The sequence below is a fragment of the Hemicordylus capensis genome, chromosome 2 (assembly GCF_027244095.1).
Source record: "Hemicordylus capensis ecotype Gifberg chromosome 2, rHemCap1.1.pri, whole genome shotgun sequence".
NCBI classification, from domain to species: Eukaryota; Metazoa; Chordata; class Lepidosauria; order Squamata; family Cordylidae; genus Hemicordylus; species Hemicordylus capensis.
In genome coordinates, this window is record NC_069658.1 from 417,719,493 (window position 1) to 417,746,436 (window position 26,944).

The window sequence follows — 26,944 nt, forward strand, 5'->3', positions numbered from 1 at the left end:
CAACCATTACTTAATGCTCCCTAAATATTTGTGTTAATATCAGCAAGTTCAAAAGAGCATGTTAATGCAATCATAGTTAACTGGCATGGGGTCGCCTCTTTTTTCCAGACATTGCATCACCCCGCATGTCCGTTACAGCGATGCTTATAACCTTCTGTTAGCCTTTCTGATCCAAGCCCTTAGCTGCCAACTTTTAAACTGCAAAGAATCAGGCGCGGGGCGTGGGGGTGGGGAGCAACTTGTTTGCACACAAAATGGAGTTAGTCTGGCCTCCTCATATCATCACTGGGAAATGAGTAAAATTAGACTGGACGTCAGGTACTGCTTTCATGATGCACACCTCTGGGCTTCTGGGGCAAAGAGAAAATCATGGCTGTTCCTCTATTTTTAGAAATCGAGCAGCTACTCAGCTCCATCTCAGACGTGTCTTTTTCTAGCCCTATGACATTTTATGGCTGATTATTCTCTGCCCAGATTTAAAAGTCCAGAGAAACAGTCCAGACGCGCCACTCAGCAGGCTGGGAAGAGGATGGGTTGAGATTGAGAACCGGAGAGGCTCAACTCCGCTTTAGATAACGTGTCGCCGCTCACCGCCTCTCACGTGACTCGCTCGCCCACGTGATTTCTGGGAAGTGGGGGCAAGGCGCTCACGGCTAGTTTCTCTTTCCTTGCTGCGTCGCCGCGGTCTGCTTTCGTTTCAGTCTCAGTGTCTGTCGCCATGGCCGAGCTGATGAGAGCGTCTTCCGTCCCTTCCCTGGCCGGGTTGGAAGAGGAGCTGACATGCTCCATCTGCCTGTGCGTTTTCGAGAGCCCGGTCACGACGCCGTGTGGCCACAACTTCTGCCTGCCTTGCCTGGAGATGACCTGGGGGAGCATCCAGGGGGACTTCAGCTGCCCCCAGTGCAGGACTATCTTCGACAGCCGGCCCGAGCTGAAGAAGAACACGGTGCTCTGCCGGGTGGTGGAGCAGTTCCAGAGCACCCACGGGGGCCTTTCCAAGGGGATTGAAGAAGAGAAGAAGTGGAGCCTGAGCAGCACCCCCCAGACGGCCTGCGACAGTTGCCTGCAAGCCGCTGCCGCCAAGACCTGCCTCACCTGCATGGCCTCCTTCTGCCAGGAGCACCTGAAGCCTCACCTGGAGAGCCCAGCCTTCAAGGGCCACCAGTTGGTCCTGCCCATGAAGGACCTTCATCAGAGGAAGTGCCAAGATCATAACAAGCTCCTGGAGTTCTACTGCAAGGAACATGCCAGCTGCATCTGCTGCTTTTGCTTTGTGAAGCACAAGACTTGTGCCACCATCCCCCTGCAAGACGCCAAGGAAGAGAAGGAGGTGAGAGGGGATGTGTCTGTAATACAGTACTGGTGTTTGTTGTTGGGAAGGAAACTACCTAGTTGCTGCCTGGGGTTGCCAATTCCAGAACCTTGGCAGTTGCACAAAAGGAAGGATTTTGTCATGTGTGTGGCTTCTCCCATCTCTGTTTGGAAGGAAAAGGAAAAGCTGCATCTAATGGAATATTTTCTCTTCTACAACTTCTAAAGATATAAGTAGGGTGGAGAATTTGGGAAGCAAAACAAAGCTCCTGCACTTCTCATTATGCAGAAAGGGTAGGTTGTATTTTCCTATTGTGTTTGGCAGGTGTAGGTTGTCTGGCAGGGGCAAGGAAAGCTACATATGTTGTGTTGTCCCACGGCCCACCCCCTTGACCATTGGAGGTATGGGAGCCCTGTTTTCCTTTATATCTGGTTACAGGAGCCTTCTCTGAGTCTGGGTCTGGCAACATATAAACATTCTCCCCTGAATATTAACATGGGGAGAAAAGAGCTACTTTAGAGCACTTCTGTCTACTTTGCAGGGGTGTGTGTAGAGTAGGAGTAGCACTCAATAGTATAAAACCCCACTTGTTATTTGAAGTGGTGCAGTCCAGGAATACATTCACTACTTTGCCTAATGGCTGTGAGAATTAGGCCTGATCCAAAGCCAGTCCTGCTGGGAGGGACTTAACAGATGTATAAGTACGGAGGAAAGTTAAGGAAATGGATGGTGAGAGTCGGTCCCAAGGAGAAACTACCTGCAAATGTCACTTGATTATATATGGACATGGATACACTGGAAAGGACAATACAGGGACATATACTGTTTCCATATACACTTACGAATGAGCAGGTCTTTCTGCTTTTGGTGCATAGATTGAAAGCTAGAGAAAAAGTAGTATTCCCTCCCCCTACCTTGCAAACCCCAACAAACTTCCTCCCACCAGTGTGGGAATAAATCTCTGCAGTTCAGTTTCCTTTATTAATTTGGAAAAGTTTATTTTTCTGAACTGAAATATTTGAGACCCTGCTTTGATTGCAGCTGCTGTCCTGAGGTCCAGTAGGTAGTTTACTAGATCTGGGGGCCTTCTCAAGGCACTCCCTATATCGGACTGTTTGCTCTGGAAAGCCCAGCTGGCCAGTTGACTTTCCAGAAGTTGGTTAAAATCCTTACATATTTAGAAGGGCATTTATACTGCTGGGAGGATGACAAAGGGCTGTTTTGCTTTTTTTTAGTTGGCCCTATTTTGGTTTTTTTTAATGAATTTTGTTGAGGGTCTTATGAACTCTAGAATACTGCAAGATGCTTTTTTAAATTAAGAAGCAGACACATCTTAAACACATTTTGAAAACACTACAGTCATGCCCCATTAAATAAAAGTTTGGCTGCAACTTTGACCCTTTTCCCAGAATCCTGAGATGGAATTGAACTCTGAAAAATTAAAACCTGTATTTTAATTTTTATTTTTGAAAACCTAGTTGGGAAGAATAAAGAGTCACCAGGAAAATTGACTAACAAGCAGAAGGTTGCCAGTTCGAATCCCCGCTGGTACGGTATGTTTCCCAGACTATGGGAAACAAGTATATTGGGCAGCAGCAATATAGGAAGATGCTGAAAGGCATAATCTCATACTGTGCGGGAGATGCTAATGGTAAACTCTTTCTGTATTCTACCAAAGAGAACCACAGGGCTCTGTAGTCTCCAGGAGTCAAAATCAACTTGCCGGCACACTTTACTTTAGTCAGCGTGCCAGTAGGGATGATGTTACTAAGGGGGAAATGGCTGATCCTGTACTCTAAAGTGTTTTTTCTACTCTTTTGCAGAAACAGCTGAAGAACAGACTGACGGAACTCTATGCTCTGAATGAGAAGGCTAACCGGTTATCAGACCAAATACTAGTGGAACAGAAACAAACCAATGTAAGAGACACCTTTATTAATATTTCTCTTTACTTTTTATAACCGCCTAGTGTTTCGAGTGAGTAAATGGTGTGTGGGTGGGTGTGTTTGTGTGTACACAGACATATACCGGTATCTATATGGCCTGCCTTGGGCTGAAAAAGAATAGACCAAGGAGCTGTCTGCCTTGGTTAAATTAGTCACCTATTCATAAATTTTATGAACTATCTATTATATTAATTCTTGTAGACGTGCCTCTGTGGGGATGCGTCCCGGCAACCCAGCGGATTGGCTGGGTGGTGGAGGTGCCGGATTGGCTGGGCAGCAGTTGGCCGCATAGGGAAGTGGCCGCTTGGGGAGGGGAGGGAAGGGAAGGAAGGAAAGCAGGCAAGTGGAGAGGAGAACTGAACGGACTGGGGCAGAAGGGAGGGGGGAAGCTGAGGGGAGAGAAAGCGGTGGAGCCTGGCTGGGCAGAGACAAATGGCTGGCTGCTTCGGAAGATGCTCTAGAGGGAGGACCATGCAGGAAGGAGCCGGCTGAACACTTTGCTGCCACCCGACGCACCAGGGACTGGAGGAAGGAGGTGGCAGCAGCAACGGCCAGCAGGGAAAACACAAGCAGGCTAAAAAGCGGAGGTGGGGGGAGCACAAATGAGAGAGAGAGAAAGAGGTGGAAACGGAGGAGGGAGCAAGCTGGGGCAGAAGGATTGGGGGGGAGTGGACTGAGGCAGAAGGCTTGGGGGAGAGGGGAGTAGGAGAATTGGCCGGCCCACGCTGGCGGGCCTGGCCTGGCGACCGGTGGTGGCTGCAGACTCTAGCGATTGAGAGAGGCGTGCGGGGGCGAGCAACAGGGCGAGCGAGAGAGGCGCGCAGGGCGAGCGAGAGAGGTGCGCAGGGGGAGCGAGAGAGGTGCGCAGGGGGAGCGAGGGCGAGCGAGAGAGGTGCGCGGGAGGGGGAGCGAGAGAGGTGCGCGGGAGGGGGAGCGAGAGAGGTGCGCAGGGGGAGCGAGAGAGGCGCGCAGGGGGAGCGAGGGCGAGCGAGAGAGGTGCGCGGGAGGGGGAGCGAGAGAGGTGCGCGGGAGGGGGAGCGAGAGAGGCACGCAGGGGGAGCGAGGGCGAGCGAGAGAGGTGCGCGGGAGGGGGAGCGGCAGGGCGGGCGAGAGAGGCGCGTGGGGGGGAGCGACAGGGCGGGCGAGAGAGGCGCGCGGGAGGAGGAGCGGCAGGGCGGGCGAGAGAGGCGCGTGGGGGGGAGCGACAGGGCGGGCGAGAGAGGCGCACGGGAGGGGGAGCGACAGGGCGGGCGAGAGAGGCGTGCGGGGGGAGCGGCAGGGCGGGCGAGAGAGGCGCGCGGCGGGGGAGGGGAGAGAAAAGTTTGGTAGTGGATATCCCTACAATAGGCCCAGTGTCCTGACAGAGGATGAGGTTAGAATATGTATGATAGATGCTAAGTAGTCAGCAAATTGGCACAACAAAAATATATGAATTCAGCAAATTAGGGGTGTCTGATTTGACAGATAGCTAAAGGAGCAGAGGATGATGGTAAATCTATTTTCAAACCTCAAGTGGCCAAGAGAGAAGATGAACATAGGTTTAAGGAGGAGGGAAGAAAAGAAATTGTTGGAGGTTGAGAGTTAGTAGTTAGAATTAACAAGGTTTTGGCGTCTTGAATTTGAATAAAGGAGAAGAAGCCCAAAGTCAGCAAAGAAACAAAGGAGTTCCCTATCTTGAGAGAAGATAGCTAAGTTACTCAGAATGTAAAAATGCTGTAGTAGTTAGGATATGGAAAGCTTACATTTTATCTGCATTACTGGTTTGGAGATGGATGATATTGTGATATGGATACCCTCATTTGAAGTTTGAAATCTGATCAATATTGATATCTGAAGTTTCTTCTGAATAAAAGCTTAAAACTGTGTTCACAAATTTTCTTTCTGAATATGGTTTTCTGGAAAAGAGCCATAGCAACAGACATCTTTCCTGTTACCTTGCTTTAGTGTTAAATCTGTTGTTTTAAACCCTCTTTAATATCGTGGTTGAGCTAAAGGTAGGTGAGCAAACAGTCTACAAGACTAAACTTCACTTTCAGCCTGATTAAAAAAATCTAGCTGGCCATATGGGGAATAACAGAAGTCTGCAATATAATGGAACCCTGCTACTCTGACAACAGAAATAAACTGCCTTTATTATAAACCCAACACATACAAAATATTTCTGTAAAATATCTAATGCATTTTGAGTCTTGTAAATAACATAATTCCAAAAACTCTATCCAGGGCTACAAAACTTGGGTCCTCCTGCAGATGTTGGCCTACAACTCTCATAGTCCCTGACTATTGGCCAGTGTGGCTGGGGATTAAGGGAGTTGTAGTTTTCTTAAAAAGAAAAGCAAAGCTGGAGGGCCAAAGTTGTACAGCCCTGCTCGGTTCAGTACGAGTGGACCACATTATCCGTGGGGGTTCCTGCATATTACTGCGGATAATTAAACTGTGGATATTGAGTCTATGGGAACACAGGGATTAGGTTCTTAGACCCCCCCCCCAAAAAAAAACCCATAAAGATTGGCCAAATAAAGTGCCCTACTGTGCTCCACAGGTCTCCTGGCATCCAGCAATGCCCCCCAAATGGTGCCCAAAATCATGGAAACCCCCCCCCCCTTTTTTTTTTTTGCTGAAATGAGCCACAAAATAGCAGCTGGAAATGACTTCTGCGGTCACTTCCAGCCCTCTAGGAACCACAGATACATTGGTTTTAACCCTTTCATATCCATGGATAATGAATCCTGGTGTCAATTAGACACCCGTGAATATGCAAAACCGCAGATATAGAATCCGTGTATAATGAGGGTCTCCTGTATACACTAAAAATGCCATCTTGCTTCTCTGTGATTATGTTCTTGCTGTATTAGATCAATCCACATTGAGCTGCACAAACTGTTGGGGAGCTATCTTTCAGCCTCAAAACCTCTCAAACCATGGTTTCAAAATAATTTTTGTCTCTTTAGGACATAGTTGTCCGGAAGTTGGATTTGCTGAGTTCAGAGTTCCAGGAAATTATAGCTTTGATTAAACAAGAAGAAGAAGAGTCAATAAAGAAGGTCAAAGCAGAGGGGACAAGAGTCCATGCTAAGCATGACTTTGTCTATAAAGTCCTGGGTAAGAAGAAGAATGAAATCCAGGGGGAGAGAGACAAGATTGAAATGGCCTTGACAGAAGATGATGACATCACCTTTTTAAGGGTAAGTCTCAGTTATACTGAATTTTTTCCCCAATGTACACAGATGAAGGATTTCTAGACTCCATTCAAGAAAGTGTTTTCTTCTCTTAATGTCGAGAGTAGCTTCCAAGCAAGAATAAAGAGCTGGAGTTAACCTTTGGTGTTCCTCCCTTGACTCTTTGGCCCATAAAATGTTTATCTGTTGACCTGACAGTGATATTTCCCTATAAATGTATGTTCTGAACACACAAACATAATGTATGCTATCATGTTTTAAATCTTTTTTTACTAGATGTATATCTTTGGCGACGATTGTTAGAAGTAGATTTTTAGCAGCCATTTTAATGTGATTCTGCATACAGGACAATGTGGATCAGTGTGCATGGCTTTCTTTTTCATACATGATAGTGTTTTAGAGAAAATGTAATGTGTGAAGTGACCCTTGCAGCACAATCTCTGTGCATGAAAGAAAATTTTAAAAAACCCAAAAACATTTATACCCCGCCTCTTCGGTACATTACTGCTCAGGGCAGCTCACAACATTTATAAAACAGTTACAATATAAAATCAGACTAATAAAATTAACCAAATTAAACAAGTTTTAAAACCCAAGCTAAAACCACAATCAAAATTAGCTTTTAAAATTCCAAATTAAAATCTTAAAGCAAAAAACTTAAGAATTATAAAAACGTGGAAAGTGCTTATTCACTGTGTGTATTAGGACTGCAGCCTTAGTTTGGCTTCAATAAGCTAGCTTTGCTCTCCTTGTTCTAGAGCAAGACTTGGAGGACAGCTAAAAAATCACTTCAACTGTGCTAGTGCAAATACTGGAAGACATTATTCTCTGCTCCATAATGTAATGTCTCCCTTTCAGTTAGGACAGGGTTTCTTAACCTTGGGCCCCCAGATGTTGTTGGACGACAACTCCCATCATTCCCAGACATGGCCTTTGTGGCTGAGGATGATGGGAGTTGTAGTCCAACAACATCTGGGGGCCCAAGGTTAAGAAACCCTGAGTCAGGAGATAATGGGGCTCCTTGCTGGGTAGAGGGTAAATGTTCAAGAGTTCTATTGCTTTATTTCAGAATGCAGTGAAACTGCGGCAGTTACCCATCAAAGATGTATTCAAACCCAAAGTAGATTTGGATCAGAACTTGATACACACGGTTTATCAAAAAGCCTTTGGCCTTAAAGAAGATGTGAAACAATTTTTGACTCAGCCCCAAGAGAAGAAAATGGAAGGTGCTTCATTTAAATTTCTTCTTAAGCTTTTACTGGCATTTCTATTGTGTATTATGTACAGGATGATGGAATTTTAAAAAATAAATGTGAAATTTTAGACTGACAAATTTGGTGCCAATTATGGGAATTAGTGTTCTCATATTCAGGGTCTCCTGAGCTATCATGCTGTGGATTGCTCCCTTTAGAACACAGTTAAAGAGGCCTGTAATTTGGGCTTGTCATAAACAAGGGAGGCAGAAATAGACCTCTCAATTCCAGTAATCAGGAGTTGTGCTTCTAGTTTGGAAGTTCTGCAACAATAATTTTTTTTAAAAAGGTCCAGGTGAACTCTCAACATCAAAATATTAACAAATGTTTATTCTAAGTATTTTAATTTACACCGACTTGGCAACACTTAGTCAAGTCAGTCAGTCAATCAGTCAATCAATCAGTCAATCTACACATTAATGGAAAGTCAGAGCACTATTGAGTTGAAACTTGTAAAGGTTCCCTGGATCCTTCTGAATTCCAGATAGTATTCCCTGATTTGACTTGATAGTCTCCCTCATCTGCCTCACATGTGGCGGTGAGAGGTGTGGTGGGCAGCAAGTCCCCAGAGGCCTGGTGGTGCCCATGTGGAAATTCCCCTTCTCTTGCTCTCTCCTGGGAGGAAGTGGTGTTAAATCCCATGGTGGCTTCAAAACATCTGGATAAAAGCCATGGGATTTTACACCAATTCCTCCAGGGTGCAGTCTGGAAAGCACCCTGGAGACAATAGTAACAGTTTACAACTTTCCCTCCAAAACTCTGCCCCTGACAAGTTTTACCAGAGCGGCTTATCAGAGGTAGCAACACTTTTTACCCTTACAGAGCTTGGGGTGGACACAGAATAAGGCAAGTACAACACACAAATTACAAACCATAAAACAGAGTGGGAAGGGATTATTCCTTCTTGAGTCCTACCTGTTTGGAAAAAGCCTTACTTGTCTATGATGTAGAGTGTAGGGATTGTGCAACATGGCACCAGATTTCCTCCCTTATAAGAGAGCAAATACACAGACATTGAGACAGAGAATTTAGATATTGTATAGGATAGTCAGCTTTATTCAGAGAGGAGAAACAAAGCAAAGCTAGCCTGTTTCTTGCAGAGATAGTTATGAAATCATGAGAGTTTTCCAAGTTACATAGCGGTTTGCTTCATGACTGATGAAAAAATCTATCGGGCCACAACATATGACACCACCTGTTACAGCTGAAGAAACCTTGCAAAAGTATATTCAAACCCAGGGACTTGAATTCATAACAAGTAGCTGGCTTCCACTATCCTAAAGTCAGCTATAAGATATTGGCAACAGACCAATGATCTGTAACTTACTCCACCTAATACACATTTCCATATGGCATTTTTTACATGGAGAGTCCAAGGCAAAGCTTGTAGTGCGTACCTTGTATTGTTCAATGTAATGAATATTGATCAAACTCCTGTATACTTATACTTTCAGGAAGTGACCAGTGGAAATCCAAAACACAGGCCCAGCCATCTTATCCAGGAAAAAAAAATGCAGCATCAAGTAAGTACATAAGCAAAGCATGCAACCCTTGTCAAGTTCCTGTCATGGTGATAAATACAAGCTGCAGGCAGACTAGTTTCTAAGAGGTTGGAAGATGGTATGATGCTGTTGTACATGTTCATTTCTTCTCCCTTCCAGCCCACAGTGTCTGCAGGTTGTTGGAGTGCTACAAAGCCTTCCAAATTCTGTCTGATCAGTGACAAAAACGAAGGGTGTGTTTGTATGTGCGCATGCACGCACAAACACCAATAACACAAAACAATAAGGATATTCACACATGCAGCCTAACCAGGGCAGCCCAGCCTGGGTTAGGCTATGCATGTGAAGTGCCGGGATTGAGGTTGCTTCTGGCACTGCATCCATGCCAAACTTCGCTTGTTAACCCAGGATTTAGCTGAGGCTAAGCAAACTTGTGGTTGGCTTAACGTCGGCTGGCGATCATCTGGGTGATGGTTGCCAGGTTAAACCGCTTCCCCCTGGCCCACCGCCATTTCCAGCAGTGAGCTGGAGAAGAATCGGCCACGCTGAGCACAGCAGCTAGTCTAAGGAGAGCAGTCGCCGTGCTTATGCCTTGGGGCACCCTGGGATGCGGGTGGGGTCCTGCTCCCAGCCTCCCACTTCACCATGCCACTGCTCATGTGGGTGTGGAGTGGAGGATGGCAAGTGCTCATCTGAGAAGGTTCCTGCCTTCCCCACAGCCTGCCCACCCTTCCTGGCGAGGTCTTCGTGCATGACCTCAGTGTCTCCTTCATATCAATTCCAACACTCTAAAGACGCTATTCTGGAAAACTGCTTTAATTGTTGATGGTGCAAGTTAGGAAGCTGGGGAACTGTTTATGTGGGAAAGGTGTAAGATAAGTTCATATATCTAGCATTTGTACGTTATGCTGTGTATTTGGTACTGCACAAGTGGTCAGTATATCTTAAGGCTGTTCTCATAAGCAGGCATAAGGGGTCTTGGGGTTGTGGTGGACAGCTCATTGAAAGTGTTGACTCTTGCAGCTGTGAAAAAGGCCAATTCCATGCTAGGGATTATTAGGAAGGGGGTTGAAAATAAAACTGCTATTAATATTATTATTATTAATTCGATTTCTATACCGCCCTTCCAAAAATGGCTCAGGGTGGTTTACACAGAGAGCTAATAAATAAATAAGATGGCTCCCTGTCCCCAAAGGGCTCACATTCTAAAAAAAACATAAGACACACACCAGCAACAGTCACTGGAGGTACTGTGCTGGAGGTGGATAGGGCCAGTTACTCTCCCCCTGCTAAATAAAGAGAACCACCACATTAAAAGGTGCCTCTTTGCCCAGTTAGCAGGGGTTTATTATTATAATGCCATCATACCATACCATATAATGCCATCATACAAAACTATGTTGCCAATGTTTGAGTACCAAACATTGAGGATAAGCAATAAAAGGCAGCAGTTGCCCTGGTTGTCAGCCGTTGAATCTGTAACTATTGTAATAAGACTGGAAATGGCTTTCTTAATAAGGTACTCCTGGTGGCAAGTATGAGTTTGCTGCTACATTATGTGTGAAAGGACACTTGTCTTATTTGCTTCACTATTGCTAAGTAATGACTACTTGCTATCCTTCAGAAGCAAGGTCTTTTGCAATGGGTCTTGCAATGCAGAATTCATTCTTAGTGAACTCTGTTTCACAAGCTTCTTTTCCTGCCTTCTTTCGTCCCAAAGATGCTCCAAAGGGGGACAGTCCCCTTCCAAAATCTTCGCTGGACACAACTGTAGAGGCATTGCTGCCGACACCAGACATTGCTCCAGACACTAGTAAGTGAGAGCGGATTTGTTTGCTTTTGTGCACATAAGCAGAACCCTTGAAACAAGAGAAGAGGCAAGAGGGCTTCATTGGGGAACATAGCCATATGTCTGAAGGATTCTGTCCTTTCAATTTGAGAAGCTCTGCAGAGGAGCATACAGAAGGGGTTGGGAGAGTAGTCCCTGTCAGTATGTTCATGCCTTAGGGCAGTGGTTTCCAACCCAGAGGTCTCCAGATGTTGCTGAACTACAACTCCCATCACCCCCAGGTACAATTTATTGTAGTTGGGGATGGTGGGAGTTATAGTTCAGCAACATCTGGAGGCCTCTGGGTTGGGAACCACTGCCTTGGGGTTCTGTAATTCTGCAGGCTGCATGGATTACTGCAGGCACTCTGCCCCAGAGCCTGGAGGAGGGAGAGGGCGCTAACACCAATCTTGCAACATTGGTTCTACTAGAGTTGCTTGCTCTGCAGTTATTTGTATGTGCGCATTCCCTTTTTGTGGCATATTGTGTCTTGCATTGTGAAGACTGGTCTTGGGAGTGTGGATTTTGTTTGTCTCTGGGCATACAGTTATACTTGATGACTTTCTGGTCACATCTGGTTCTGATACACATTTTTAAAATAACACTCCAAAACATAGTATTTCCCTGTGAACTCTAAAGCCATTAGCTAGCATCTTGGTGCTGAAATATTTCCTAATTTTGAGGAAGTTACACTGCTTCCCTGCCTAAATGATGAATTTCTGTGTTGTTAAATGGAATGCTTGTCAGAGCCACTGAATCTCTGTTCCTGCAACTCAGTTCCTATTTCTTCCCCCACCACCCCAGCATGTTTGACAGCTTCTGTCAAGCTGTACAGCTATGATTGCAAGCTCCTTGGAGCGGAGAGCTCTCTCTTATTTATGGTACTTGGTATGCTGATAGCACTACACAAATAAATGGGTGTTTGGCTGTGCTGCTTGGAGAAGTCCAAAGGTGATTGGATATGGTGTGGGCCTCTTCACTACTTCGTAGGTGGTAGGACATAGGTCAGCCTTATGAGTCAGATGGTTGGGTGGGACACACCTTAGTTTGATCTTAATAAACATTTGTGTGAAACTCAGTCCACCTCAAGTCACTGCATGGAGGCAATATCTAGGTGGGCATGATGTTTATCATCTATATCATTAATTCCAGCAAACTAAAGTGTTAACATGGTGCCATTCAATAAAGGCAGGATTTCTGCTGATTCAGCAGTGGGTCCTTGCCCTGTCCCTGTTCGGAGTCCAGGTGTTCTTGGGCAGAGTTGCTTGCTTAGCCCATTTAATTCCACCTATGCCAGCACATATGCAGTCGCTTCAGCATAGATGATATGAGTTCCTGCTGATAAAAACCCTATTCAGACATTACATTGTATGATTGTATAGATGTCTGTACACTCATACATTTTTTTGTGTTAATGACTGTACCTGCATTCACTTTAAAAGTGAACCTGGATACAGGACTCTCAATGCATGGTACAGATAGGAAGTGTAATGCAATACCTGTGTTCAGTATAATGTGTAAATAACTATGCCTGTGTACACTGCATACTTGTTGACCATAACATGTGAATGGGGCTCTAGTAATGCCTGATTCCAGCAAAATCCCTATCAAGAATGTATTATGCAGGAGTTCTGCATCAGTATATTCAAACTTATTGATGTGGCTGCATTATTGCATCATCCATGTTCTCTTGACTTTGACAACTTTTTGTTAATTGGTATATAAATAATCATAGTAGTAGTTGATTAGGTTAGATAACCTCCCTGCTTGCGAAGTTCAAGTGGATCTCCAAACATCACCAGCCCCATTTCTCTGTATCTTATTAGCACAAACTTGCCAGAATCAAGTTTGTGCAATCAAACCTACTGATAGTTTTGAAGCATGCCAGTCACAAGAGCATAATGAAGAAAAGTAGCTTATTTTTTTCAATACACAGGAAAACTTATAAGAACCAGCAGAGTTTGAAAGGTTACAAATAAGGCAGACTGATTGAGTAAATAAACTTAATCAAGACAGCAAGGAATCTAAGATTATCATAACAAGTAGATAATGGTTAATTAAGAAAATAATGGTCTCGCCTAAAGAAGCAGAAGTTTTCACTCTGAGTAAAGTAAACCAAGAAGTAAGCTTTGATCTTGGTTCAGGATATCATTTCCACGTGAGCAGAAAGAAGTGTTAGACTGCCACTTCACTGCAGGTAGAAGATCACACTTTGAATGTTCCCTGTCAGCAGAAAGCTAGCAGAACAGGTTCTAGCTCATCTCATTCTGGGCTTCTCTCTGATGTGCATGACCTCACTGGATGTAGAGGTCATTCACACAACCCAAAACAGTTTTCTGCCCAGGTTTGGGAGCTGTGTGTGCTCCAAATGTTTGATTGTGTGGAAGCAAGGTAGGAGGAAAAACTACCCAAGTTTTTCTCCTACCTCGCTTGCACACAGTCGCTTCTACCCAGGTTTTTCTCCTACCTCGCTTCCACACAAGCAAAAATTGGGAGCACACACCGCTCCCAAACCTGGGTAGAATACAGTTTTTGATTGTGTGAATGACCGCATTGTGTAATGTTGAAGAAAAATGCCCCTGAGCATATACAAATTGCATGTCCCTTGCATTATTGCAACTCACTCTGCAAATACAGGATTTTGACTTGGTGTCTCTAGGTACAGATGGGCATTGGTACATCCCCTTTACAAATCAACCTATTGCTTACAACTATCAAAGTCATAAAATGCCTTTTTAGCCCCTGACAAATAGGCTTCAGTGAACCACATTCAATGTTAGTATGTCTGGCATTAGATGCTGATACCCTATTCTCTGCATCTGCTGAGGTAGTAATTTTGAAATGTTCTTCCATCTTCTTCCTCTAAATTAGGTATTGTTCTTTTTTTTTAGAGCAGAGAAGAAGACCTGCTAAACGCAGTAAGTTCAGTCATGCAAGAATCAACACCCAACCCTCTCCCAGTTTGTTTGTTTGTTTGTTTTAAGGCTGTGAATCCCTCTTGGATGACTGTTTTTGTAAACCACGCTGAGCCTGTGGGAAGAACTTCTGAATTGTAATGCTTACCTTGCAGAGGAGGTGGGCATTATGAAGCTGCCAGAATCTGTTTCCAATTTGTCCTCTGAACGTTTTGCAGTACCACTAGTATTTAGTAGCATGCTGCCTCCCAACATTGAGGCTCTGTCTAGCCATGATAGCTAATAGACATTGATAGACATGTCCAACATGAATGCTTAACACCGGAGGGAGCTGTTGACTGTCTTTTGAAACTTGTTCGTCTTCTTAACCTTATTTCTGCAGTGGATGAATGGAAGTTTCACTGACATCAGCAAAATGTACTCCCATATGTGTAATGTGTGATGGGCTGGGCTAGCAGGAATGAGAACACTGGTACAGAGATAATTGGATCTGTGAAATCTGGTTCTTCCTCACTGTAGGAGGGTATCCTTTAGAGTGGGGTATGCTGCAAAGCTGCTGCCATAGACAGGGCTGAATGTCAATCTGCTAGGGAGCCCCATGATGCACTGGGAGTAGGCACCTCCCAGTTCCAGTACTGTCTCACTCCTGAAAGCAGGGCTTTGGAAGAGCTCCTACAATTTTCTCCTTTTTTTTGGTCATCTTTGTTCCTTTCCTGATTCCCCTTAAAAAAACTCACAGAGCTTTTGTCTCCTTCTTTTTCTATCCTGCTCAATTCCTCTTTATAACTTTATGGGTTGTATAAAGAATTACTTCCTTTTATTGGTCCTAAACCTCTTGGCAATCACTTTCATGGGATGACCCCTGATCCTAGTGTTTTGAGAGAGGGAGAAAAAAATTATCTCTCTCCATTCTCTGCACACCATGCATGATTGTATAGACCTCTATCATGTCTTCCCTCAGTCATCTTTTTTCTAAACTAAAAAGCCCCAGGTGGTGTAGCCTTGTCTCATAAGGAAGATGCTCTAGGCCTAGATTATCTTGGTTGCCCTCTTCTGCACCTTTCCCACTTCTATAATGTCCTGATATAAGTGTTTCCCATAGTCTGGGAACCATACCAGTGGGGATTCAAACGAAGAACCTCTGGCTTGCTCGTCAAGTCATTTCCCCGAACCTGAACCCAAAAGTCAGTTCAGTGTTTTGTCAGTATATTATTGGAACCCAAACCTGAAATCTCTTGGTGATTTTGAACCTGATTCACAACTGAACCCTTAAACAGAAAGAGGTACTCATTTTGGTAGTTTGACTCCTTGGTACCTAACATGGCAGAGAGATGCTTAATTTCCTCTTCTCCCCCACCTTGGTTTCTACAAACCAAGGCTTCTTTCATAGCGTGAGCCACCAGAGGGAGCATTAGAGCCATGCAGTGGTTAGGCAAAGCAGGCATGAGTGTCTAGAGAGATTTCCTTGGAAGGTGGGAATGCATGTTAGCGAGGAGTTATACTAGCATGGGCAATACAATAATTGGCCCCCTTTGGCCAATCCTGCTCTTTGGAAGAAGGCTGACAAACTGGAGGATAGAATGGGGTGATTCTCTTGATCAAGAGTGGATGGGTGGGAAAGGCTCCCAAAAGCTTAGCTTCCCCATAGATGATCGAGGGATTGGTGGTGGGAGTGTGTTCCGCTCCACACTCCCACACAAGCAGCCCTGCTCCATGAAGCACGGAGCAGGGCGGAGGGATCCGGGGCCAGAACTTGTTGTTCTGGCCTCTGTGAATCCCACAATACAATGCACAATATGTGCATTACATTGGGGAATTCCCTCCAAGAGGCACTAGGTGCCCATCACTGTGTCCACAGGGGCTAAACATAGTCCCAGCAAACACACAAGCAGTTAGCCTGGGGTAAGGGAGTGTCTGCTCCTTTAACCTTGGCTAACAGCCGGGATAAATGGCGGGGCTAGGTGGCGCTGCCCTGCTGGGATTGGGCATGATCCTGGTGATTCTCTCATGCATCCTAGCCCAGGTTAGGCTGTGCATGAGAACAGCCTCAAGAGTTTGTCAGCCATCCCTTTGAACAGTAGGACTGGAGTGAAATTCTATGCACAATGACATGGAAGGAAGCCCTGTTGAAATCTCTTCCAGTGGGGTAGCAGATTGTTGCAGCAAAAAAAGGGGTCTTTGTGGCATGTTTTAAAGAGCCACACTTCCAGCATAAGCTTTTGTGGACTACAGCAATCTGACAAAGTGGACGATAGTTCACAAACCCTTGTGCTACAAAAAATGTTAGTCCTTAAGATACCACAAGACTCTTAGTCTAACCAGTTTTAATAGAAACAAACTTGTGAGTGCCTAGGATTGGCTTGGAAGATGCTTTTTGGGCAACATTTCAACCCCATGGTGTCTTTCCTTATGCTTCCCCAAATATAGATCCAAGTCCTAACCAGAGAGGACGAAGTTCCAGCAGGGGAGCCACAAGTCCATTGGGGAGCCTTGAAAGTTTTTTAACTAAATCAAGAGAGGAACTCATGCAGTGTAAGTGACTCAGCTTGATAGAACCTAATCCGTATAAATTTCGGCATTCTGTCCCACCCTCCTAACGTGGTGTCACATTCCAGTGTGACTCAGAAGCAGAACACAGGATGGGTTTGTGCAAGCTTGATTCTTAATGACTGGGGTCACTAGGGATATGGAGCAGGCTAAGCCTCAGTGATGTCCTCCATGGACACTCTCTCTACCAAATCCACAAGTAGCTGTCATTCATTCCCACAGGGAGAAAATAAAGCACTGCTCTGGGGACAGTGTTGCAGTGGAAGCAAAACCTGTATGAAGATCAGTGTAATGGAAAGGATACAGGCATTCTGACTTGCTGTGGGAGGAGGAAAATGCATGCTTTTGAGGTTGGAGTGAGAGAGAGGTCATAGCTTTGTACAGCCCCCAAAATATGGCTTAACATGGTTGGTCTTCAGCATCTTTTTTTCAAGGCTTGACTTCTCTAATGTGCTGGTACTTGTGCTTCCATTCCTAAGTATTTAACGTTCAGTGCTGTTTGTACCTGTTGACTTGGTTCGGCATGTGATCTGAGAAAAATGGTTCTGAGAAGCAAAGTGAAGTGCACTGGTTTCTTTCAAATAACCAGAAGTAAGACTATCACGCTCTGGTCCCTCTCCGCCCCCCCCCCCCTTGTTTTTTTCTTTTTTAAATTTATCACCTAATATACCCATTCCTTATACAATCTCTGAGTGGTTTACAAATTAAAACCTTCAAAACAAAATAACCACCAGTAAAACATTAACTAAAAGCCTGATAAAATAGGTGTGTTTTTCAATAGTCACTTAAAAACAGTAGAGATGGGGAGGTTTTGATTTCATTTGGGAGTGTGTTCCAGAGCCCTGAGTGTGTTCCAGAACCCTAGAGAAGGCTCACTTTTTGGATTGCCACCAAACGAACCAGTAATAACTGTAACTGGACCTCCCCGATTATCTTAATGGGGGAAGATACTGTGTTTGTCTTATTCAGACACTTTTATTATTCTTTCTGAGGATGTTGTTTTGTCTTATTATTATATCGTGTTTGTCTTAATCAGTAAATGTGGTCCTCTTCACTTACTCCATGCATCCATTTCTCAATAGTTGCTACAAAATTCACTCTGGATTTCAATACTGCCCATAACAAAGTGATCCTACTAGAGAGAAACACCAAAATGGCAGTGTCAGAAACCCCCCAGAATTACCACCACCATCCTCAGCGCTTCACCTATTGCTCCCAAGTGCTGGGCTTCCAGTGTTTCAAGAGAGGGATCCATTACTGGGAAGTGGAGATGGAGCACAACAACTTCTGTGGAATTGGCATCTGCTATGGGAGCATGGCACGGCGGGGGGCAGAGAGCCGTCTGGGGCGCAACAGCTTCTCGTGGTGCATTGAGTGGTTCAATGCCAAAGTATCGGCCTGGCACAATGACGTGGAGAAGTGCCTGCCTAACACCAAGGTGAAGAAGATTGGTATCCTACTGAATTACGATGGTGGCTTTGTGATTTTCTTTGGCGTTGGTGAGAAAACCAGCGTCCTCTACAAATTCCGAGCGCACTTCACTGAAGCTCTCTATCCTGCATTCTGGGTGTTCTCCAGTGGGACCACCATAACAATCTGCCAGGGGAACCAAAATTTCAATCTGAGATGAAGGGCACGCCATCACTTGTGTGCTCAAGGCATCTGCATGCTAACATATCTCTTGAAACCAGAACTATGGGTGTGTGTGTGTGTGTGTGTGTGTGTGTGTGTGTGTGTGTGTGTGTGTGTGTGTGTGTGTTGCTTGCTTTTGCATTCAAAGCAAAGTTGCCTGTCCTTGAAGCTCTCTTTGTTTCTTTGCTTTCTGGGGCTGTTGAGCCAAGAGCACAACCCATTAAGAATCTCTTGCACAAGCCGAATAAAAAATGTTCTTGTGGAACTCCCTTTTGCTCTTTTCAGTGGGACTTACCCATGGACAACTTGATGGGCTGCAAACATCATGTCCACTGAGCTCCTGATCCACTGTGGTCTTTATATGTTGGTCTGGAGAGGCAGGCAAATTGGGGCATGTGTGATTAAGTGCCTCTGCCCCTTTGTCTTAATGTACAACCAGAAAGGCAACACAGAAAATGTGGTTTGTGTCCCTTTTTCTGCCTTTCCCATGTACACTGCACAGTCTAGAACTCTTTGTATCCACTGTGTGAATATGGTGGGCAAGGGATCCTTTTGGGACAATGTGCAGGCAGACCCTCCAAACCCGATTTGGAATCCTTGTTCTGATTCTTGTGCAGTATGCGATAAGGGACTTGTGTCTCGTTAAGAGAACCTGATTGGGTTATAAAGGAGGTAAGGCTGCTTTTTTGGTCTTGTTCCAAATACTGCACATGGAGGAAGATAGGATTTGGCAGTGTTGGGAAAGAAGAGGGGCACTTCTAGGAGTCAAGTAAAACTTGGAATTCTGGAGCCTCTGGCAATTACCAGTGTTCTTAAAAGAACTTTCCCTACACCCATTGCTTGGTGTCTGTGAAGGCATAGGGAAGTTCCTCTTGGCCCACATAATAAGCCCCTCTTGGCTTAATTTGGTTCATTAGAGTTCTTTGGACTCAAGGAACTGAAGCTAGTGAGGATGTTGAATAATATACTGGATGCAAAAACAGGAAGCTTGAAAAGAGATGCTTAGCCCATTGGTGGGTTTCCTCACCTAGCGACCCTTGCTGAAAAGGATGAACGTAAAATCTTAATGTAGTCTAATTTATCCAGTTTTATGTGTTTGGCCACTGGATGGGAAGAAGTTCACTTCCTCCTTTTGGTCTTTGAAGAGCTTTGTATCTTCACCATCATGCTGGAGATAGACGATTATAGGTGAAAAGGTAGAATGTTTCAAGCTAATCTTGTCACCTGAATATTGTGTTACTTACTTACTGGCAGAGTTGGTTCAATCTCTCTCATTAGTAACATTCAATTCATCCTGTGTGATCTTTGCTGTAGAACCAAATGTTTAAAGATTACTTGGGGTTTTTCCACAGTCCTTGGAAGTTGCACACCTGCTGAATTTAGCCATGTCTCTGGGCAGTCCTTTCCAGTTGGCATTTTCATACTGAACGTGTGTACTGCCACTTTATTATTATTATTATTATTTTAAGGGCAGCAGCCTGGGAAAGAAGCCAGGGAAGCCGTAGAGTTAAGACTTCTTGGATAGTGTGTTTAGCCTTTTTGAGACTTGGAATTTTCCTCTGGGTTCTAATGCAGCATAATTATAATAGTTGTGCATCTGAAGCAACTGAGAATTTTGCTGCTTTTTCCTCACTTAAAGAGGATTAGAAAACCAGCAGACAGGCACAGCTGAAGTCCTGTGATCTTGTAGGTCTTGTGCCATTGACCAATAGTCAACAAGAATTGGCTTGCCTTTCTTGGACCAGGACACAAATAATTGGAAAGCTGCTTGACCAACTGTGACTTATGAAGTGCTCTATTTTAGAAACTTCACATGCTGTCCTGTGTAGGCTTCAGTAAAATGAGAACTGAGGTGTGCTGTGTTCTGTGTCAAATTTGACACAATTCTGAGGAATGCTTGAATTGGGGCATTCAGTAAACTGGCCTTGTGTACTTAAAACGAGTCAATCCACAAGGTCAAATAAGGGATCCCAGTTACAGGACACAGTTGGGACAGAATTGTTGTGAAAAAATGGGTGGTGGCATCACATCTTGGTATGCCAAGTGCACTTCATATTCCGAACCTCCCTGAAAATATTCCTGAAATCCAGGACACACAGGTCACTTATGAACTTGGAGAACTGCATTGTTGGCTTGACCAAGATCCAGTTGATCACTCCAAGAAAAAGTGATGGGATGCTTAACATTAAATGGAAGATAATTCAGGAAAGTCATAAAAAGATGAAGGCCATGTCAGAACTGCATAGTGTGTGGAATATGAATAGGAACCAGTTAAAAACATTGAGTGGTAGACAGAGTGGCCTATGAAGCTATTGTGATCATGTTCATCCCTCAGTAATATGGAGATGTGAGAACTGAATCTTCTCTGTGTAATAGAGTCTTCTCCAGTATAACACACCTCTTCTTGGCAATTGGGAGCTCTATAGTCTTATTTCCTTCACAATAAGCGTTGCTAATTTGTTGTAGGATTTTTAAGACTTCTCCCTTCATGAAGAAAGGTTTCTGTCCATTTCCTAAAGAGGCCTACTTACTATTCTTTATGAATGCTTTTGGGCCACCTTCCCATAAAGGAGTGGCATGTTGTATTCTGCAAATGATTATGGGAACAAGGCACACTTTTTCATGTGCTTAAAGTAAATCCTATATCAAATATGAGGCACAGTGGATCCATTCCTTTCATCCAACTTTCGTGTGATCTGAAATAGCATTCACTGTGTTGAATTCACTGATGGCCAAGTGCCTTTTGGGCTTTGGTTATGATTTTATTTTTATTTTCCTGATCGGTATTGAAATATTTTGATTTTGCTGGAATGAATCTTTTAAAGATGCTTGAAATTATCTTTGGGATTCCTAGAGAATTTTAATATGTTTAGATAGGTCAGATACTTTTCTCTTCACTGCTTTTAGTCTTTGGCCTGGTACAGTATTGTCCTTTGGGTAGTGGTTGACTTTTGTCAATAATCCTGAGAAACAGTTGAAGGATAATCTATTTCTTAATGGACAACCAGGCTTGTTTCTTAGTCAAAGATAGTATTGCTCTACTAGTATTAGTAATAGTATTGCTCTACTAGGACATGCAGTTGAACAATATGAATGGATTTGGATATCCTAGATATCCTCTAGCCAAAGTTGAGTATATTTAAATCCTTCTAGCTTCTGTGGAAGGGAGCCAAGCATTATGTAAAACTCACCTGCTGAATTCACCAAGACTTTTGAAGTGCTTGACTTTAGTTCAGTAGTGTCCAAGGAGATCTGTTGTGTTACAGTCTAGCTGAAAATCTTTGTATACAGCAATATCTTATCTAATGGCTGTGTTTACATGGAAACATAGTTAACTTGATGATGATCTAGCACATGTTTAAAAAGTTTGGTAGGAAATGATCTGAAAATCTTGGTGTTAGCAAAGTTCTTGGAGAGGTTCAGCCTGCAAAGATTTTTGTAACACGGGTTTTTAAAAAAATTAAATTGTTTGGATCAATGCTTGCTGCTTCACTCTGTAATCTTTAAAACTATGTATGTAGTCTGTAAAATATCTAATGAATGTGTTTACTTCAAGCAAGTTGTCAAAACAAGTAGATCTGTGGATTGCTTTGAGATTAAAAATTAATGACCCCAGCATCCTAGATCTCTGTCTATTTGCCAAGTGTTTGTATTTGCTGTATTGCTCAGTCTGTAGTTGTCTTGTTGCCATATCAAGCATAAGGTTGCGATATATTAGAGACCACCTAACTTGGTCTTTCACTTAATGGGTCTCAATTCACTAAATCTTCAATAAAGTTTAATTATGATCATTAACATGGAGTGATGTGTTTGAAAACATGTATGGTGCCTCCACATGGGGATGAAAATTGCTTTAAGTGACTTGACACACTTAATCCCTAAATTAAATGTACTTGGAAGGGAGCTAAATTGAAACCAAGGACCTTGCATCAAAACTAACATGTTGAGGTATTATAGTGGCTAAGCCGACAATCGAAGTATCTACTTTGGAGTAAGCCCCATTGAACTCAGTGGGGTTTGTTTCTCAGTAACCATTTTATGCATTGTAAAATCAAGCTCTAAACCAGGAAGCCCCCTGGTTCAAATATAACCACAGTCATGATAATGGAAGCACCCTGTGAGCTTGCACATTCCTTACACTTCCTTTTTGGAGCCAACCTGGTGCAGCATTACCTACTTCTGTATTGATATGATAACATAGTTTTTTTTAAAACCTGAGTTTGTTACTACGTTAGAAGCAGGTACTTAAAAGAAATTCTACTGAAGCATTTATCACAACTTGCTTTTTATACTTATAAACATATTTTAAAATGTCTTCCCTAATGTGAAATGACTTCAACCACCTTAGAACGTGCACAACTTTTCTCCATTCCTCCCCCCCCCCCCCGCCCCGCTCCTTCTCGGTCTTCAATTGAGTGGCTGCTACTCCTCAAATAATCAATATGTCAGTTAAAAACATGTCACGGTGTGGTCATTGTATGGTTCCCATTCAAAGTCCATGTCATTTAGACTTTCATTGGCAGCTATTTTGTCCCATTAAAAAGTTCAAGACAGCAATTTGTGAATCTTGCTCAGCCAAGTAGAACTGTGAAAAAAGGAGTTATTTTAAAAGTCAATTAATTGTGGTCTATTGGAGCCCTCCCTATTCACTTTTTTCAGGCCTTGTCACGGGCCCGCATCTGTCAGGTCTGTGTTTCCCAGGCTGCTATCAGATGCCGTTACATTGTACATAATAGGTTTATTCAAGCTCTTTATTGGACTTTATGTGGTAGACACATTTGTATATCATTTTACGGTGTAACAATTCCATTTACATAAAATATAGGCAATTACGTGAGCAAGTCCAAAAAGCTGTGGGAGGGAGGGAGGATCCTCCATTAAAATAATAAAAGCTAATTGAAAAGAAGGAGATAATTTAGGAGAAAATGCCAGCACTAAGGATTCATGGTTCTAGAATTATTCAAGAATAGAGTGCATGTGCGTGCATGCATGCATGTGAAAAGACGGTATTTTAAAGAAGACACTACCACCCCCAGCAAACATAGTAATTGCTGCAAATATTCTGTATTTCATTTCCTTTTCTAGTGGATAAATACTATATTTTAAAACTTAGAAGTTAATCCACTTGCCATAGTGAGTGATCTAAATTCACAGTTCAGGTATTGCTGGATTGTATCTATAGCTTCCTCCATAATGCTTTAGTAATTGAAATATACAGCTAATGTCGATTATATATGTAACTGGTTTATATCTGGGATCGATTTCAGTTCTTCGCATAATGAGTACTTGCAATCAAGTGGAACAAGAGAACCTTATATTGGAAAGTACTTCAACCTTTGTTCCCATTGATTCCGTAATTCCAAAGCAAAATGATGCCTGAAAAATGTTTATATGATCTTTGATCAACAGATGTTGGAGGAAGACAGTCAAAAACCATATTAAGAACCATTGAACTAGCTGTGATAGTAGCATGTCCATGTGTTTAAACTTGTCATGTAAAAAAGGGAAATCTTCCCTCTTTTTCTTTTCTCTATCCCACATCCCATCTCCTCAGTTGTCCATACTCTTCTCCACTCATCCTTCATAAGTAGTCATTTCTGCAACTGGAGCCCAGATCAAAGAAAACTGCTTTGGATAATGGATTAAAATAGAGTCCTTGGGTCCTCCAGATGTTGTTGGATTACAGCTCCCATGATCCCAACCTGCAATGACCATTGTAGCTCAGGATGATGAAAGTTGTAATCCAGCAACATCTGGAAGACCCAAGGAAAATCTTTGGACTAAGGAGTGGTAAATCATAACAAGGAATGCTTCCTTTATTCTTGAAGCTGGATCTCTCACTCTGCTTTCTGTACAGTTGGGGCAGATCCAATTATAAATAAACGGACCTGTCACATAAGGCCCAGTTTGACCTTTTGCCTCATCTGTACAGATGAAATTATGGTGACCACTTCAGATAAAACACTCTTCTAGTCTCATTGTAAGAAAGGCAAGTATTACTGTGGCCACAATTGTGTGCAACTATTTGGTTACTATGAATGCCTGAGCTGGGAAGCCAATAAATGGAAAACACATGGGCAATATGTATATTCTACTTCCCTCCATGGAGAGAACTTTGCAAAAATGCCCTTTTGCAAAGCAGATCAAAGAGCCTCTGTGCCTCTAGTTCTCCCCACTCCCTGCTTTCTTCCCCCACTCCCCACCGTTTTTGTTTCCTGCCTTGCCTGGAAGCCTGTCCACTGGCGGCACCGCTTTCTCTCTCCCTGCCAGCAGCTCGTTCATGAACTATCACGAGAGCTGCCACACATGGGATTAGTGATGGGTATGCCTTAGATATATATGTGTAGAGAGAGAGATTCTGTACTGCACGAAGGCTGTTATATGTAAACACAAACATGCTTACTTAGGAGCTTTTGGCATACTTCTCCCTTTGATGTGCATGTTTTTCAAGCAAGCTACAGAAAATGTGGTGTCCACTTGTTGGAAGCAGAACACAGGAGTCTGACAACTTGACTAACACAAGAGCTATAGTGAAGGGAGAAACACTGAGCTCTGTGTACATAAATTTCTATGTGTATGGGATCATCTAGGATAGGCCTGCTCAACTTAGACCCCCCAGCTGTTTTAGAACTAGAACTCCCATAATCCCCAGCCACACTGGCCAATAGCCAAGGATTATGGGAACTATAGGCCAACAACTGCAGAAGGGTTGGAGTTGAGCAGCCCTGATAGGAACTAATTTAGAGAACTATTGTGGCATTTGTTTAGTCCTAACTACCACTATGATGTAGTACTAAGTGTTTGACTAGAACTGGAGAGACTCTAGTTCAAATCCCCATTCTCATTAAGTTCCTAGGGTGACCTTGGGCCAATCACACACACTGACCTACTTTGCTTGATTGATTGCTTTGATTGTTAAGATAGAATGGAGGTATGTGGGATAGATCAGTGTATGCTTCCCTGGGCTCATGGGAGCATTGGTGGGATCAAAATAAGAAAAATGTTACATATATGCCATCTATAATGAAGAATTAATAGAATTCCATGTTGTAAATTCTATATTTTGCCTGCTAAAGCTGTAATTCAGATGCCAGAGTTGCTTTATGGAAAATGGCATCCTTGCTTTATTCTAGCAATAATAATCATATTTATAACCCATCACCAACCCCCTCTGCAGAGCTCAGAGAGATATAAATTGCTCCCCCCCCATTTATTATCCTCATAACAACCCTGTGAGGTTAGACTAAGAGAGTGGTCGTCACATCAGTAAGCTTCATGACTGAGTGAGGATTCAAACCTAGCTCTTCCTGGTTCACTTTAATTGGCAGCACTATGCATAGTGACTTGCCATTTCAGACATCACTTGTCCACAGAGCTCATAACCCAGAACTTACTTGGCGCTGCCACAAGTACACAGAAGAGAAACTAAAAGCAACTTGCATAGATCTCTTCATGATCAGCTGGATCAGAACTGAAATATAATGCCTTAACATGGAGTGGATTGGATTAAACTACCACAGTTAAGAAATTGTTAAACTCTTGTGAAGGGAATCAGGAGCATAGCAAGGTTGGAGTGGGTCCAGAGACACGATTTTGAAATGGAGCCCCCCACTCACTGAAGCTCAGCTCATGAAGTAAAGAAATTATTTTTTTAAAGGTTTTGTAAATTGTGAGCGATGCAAATCATTTTTAATGGTACTAGAAAAAGACATGCTGTTCTGGTAGTTCCAACACTCACATCAATTTCGGAGGATGAATACCACTGAAGGAAGCCCAGGCGGGTGCGTGGCTGGGGGAGTCAGTCATCTGACTTTCCTCTGAGGGGGCCCCCAAGGCAGTGGGCCCCCAGACAACTGTCTCCCCTTGCCCTATTATAGTTACGCCCCTGAATGGAATGTCAAAATGTGTTTGTAATAACAGCAATAATGTTGGCTGATATTGACATATCTATATATAGCTCTATCAGAGAGAGAGAGAGAAAAGCAGTAAAGAGAGGGCTCAGAGGGAGAAGAACATTTTTATAGAAGAGTGGAACCTTGCTTGCATATTCTGTTCAGAAAGCCTGCATTGGATAGGGTTGGTCTAGTCACTCAAAAGCTCATTAACAATTCTTAAGGGCTGTTTTGTCTTTTTAATGACAGAACAATGAAGAAAATACTTTTGCTCTTTGTAGCCTGCAGTTCTAGCTGTTTCAGATATAAGACTGAAGCAACTGTGTTCCCACCACCAAAAACAGCACTTTTGTATCTGTCACATTATGTCTACTCCTCAAACTGGTTCCACAACATCTTGTAATGTGTTCGCAGTTTCCCCACCCTTGCAAGCAAAGCGAGGAAATGTGCAGTGCGATGATGATTTTTACATTTATATCCCGCTCTTCCTCCAAGGAGCCCAGAGCGGTGTATGATGACATGTCTATTACTAGGCTGTATTCACCATGAGGGGAACCCCAAATCAAGTAAAGGCCTCTCCATGTTAGATTTTTCCCCAGCAGCCACCCACAAAGGCTTCATTTAGTTCAATGAAGGGGACAGCTTTGCATAGACAAGAAGATGCTTGCTGTGTGGGAGAGAACTGTTCCCTCAGGCCCAGCACATGTATAGCAAATGATGCTCAGTACTCTAGAGTGGGGGCATTATGTGGAAGCACTATTTGTTTAAACCCCTCTCTAAACACAAGGTTGATTTATGATCATGTGAACAGTTTTCTGTACAGAGCTGGGCTTCACCCAGTATAACATGGGTCTTCATAATAGCAAGACATGTTGGAATTCAGATTACATGCTCCCAATGTTAGCAGCACTATAACTATCCCTCATCATTTATCAGTC

The 26,944-nt window shown here is 43.4% G+C and overlaps 1 protein-coding gene across 2 annotated transcripts; it reads left to right on the forward strand.

Moving 5' to 3' along the window:
* Window positions 1-529: 529 nt before the first annotated feature.
* Window positions 530-21,909, forward strand: TRIM25 (tripartite motif containing 25). Of its 2 annotated transcripts, XM_053297782.1 has the most exons (9): window positions 530-1,330; window positions 3,136-3,231; window positions 6,210-6,443; window positions 7,507-7,663; window positions 9,145-9,213; window positions 10,913-11,005; window positions 13,912-13,938; window positions 16,363-16,467; window positions 17,565-21,909. In XM_053297782.1, exons 1-9 carry the CDS (start codon window positions 719-721, stop codon window positions 18,110-18,112), a joined length of 1,941 nt encoding a protein of 646 aa, XP_053153757.1. In that variant the 5' UTR covers window positions 530-718; the 3' UTR covers window positions 18,113-21,909. The 2 variants fall into 2 exon arrangements, with proteins under 2 accessions (XP_053153757.1, XP_053153758.1); XM_053297783.1 differs by lacking the exon at window positions 16,363-16,467.
* The last annotated feature ends 5,035 nt before the right edge of the window (window positions 21,910-26,944 follow it).

Bases quoted from the DNA above. Each gene is read 5' to 3' on its own strand.
- TRIM25 (XM_053297782.1), top strand. From the start codon at position 719: ATGGCCGAGCTGATGAGAGCGTCTTCCGTCCCTTCCCTGGCCGGGTTG. The intron at 1,331-3,135 runs GTGAGAGGGGAT...ACTCTTTTGCAG, and splicing joins ACGCCAAGGAAGAGAAGGAG to AAACAGCTGAAGAACAGACT. The intron at 16,468-17,564 runs GTAAGTGACTCA...ATTTCTCAATAG, and splicing joins AAGAGAGGAACTCATGCAGT to TTGCTACAAAATTCACTCTG.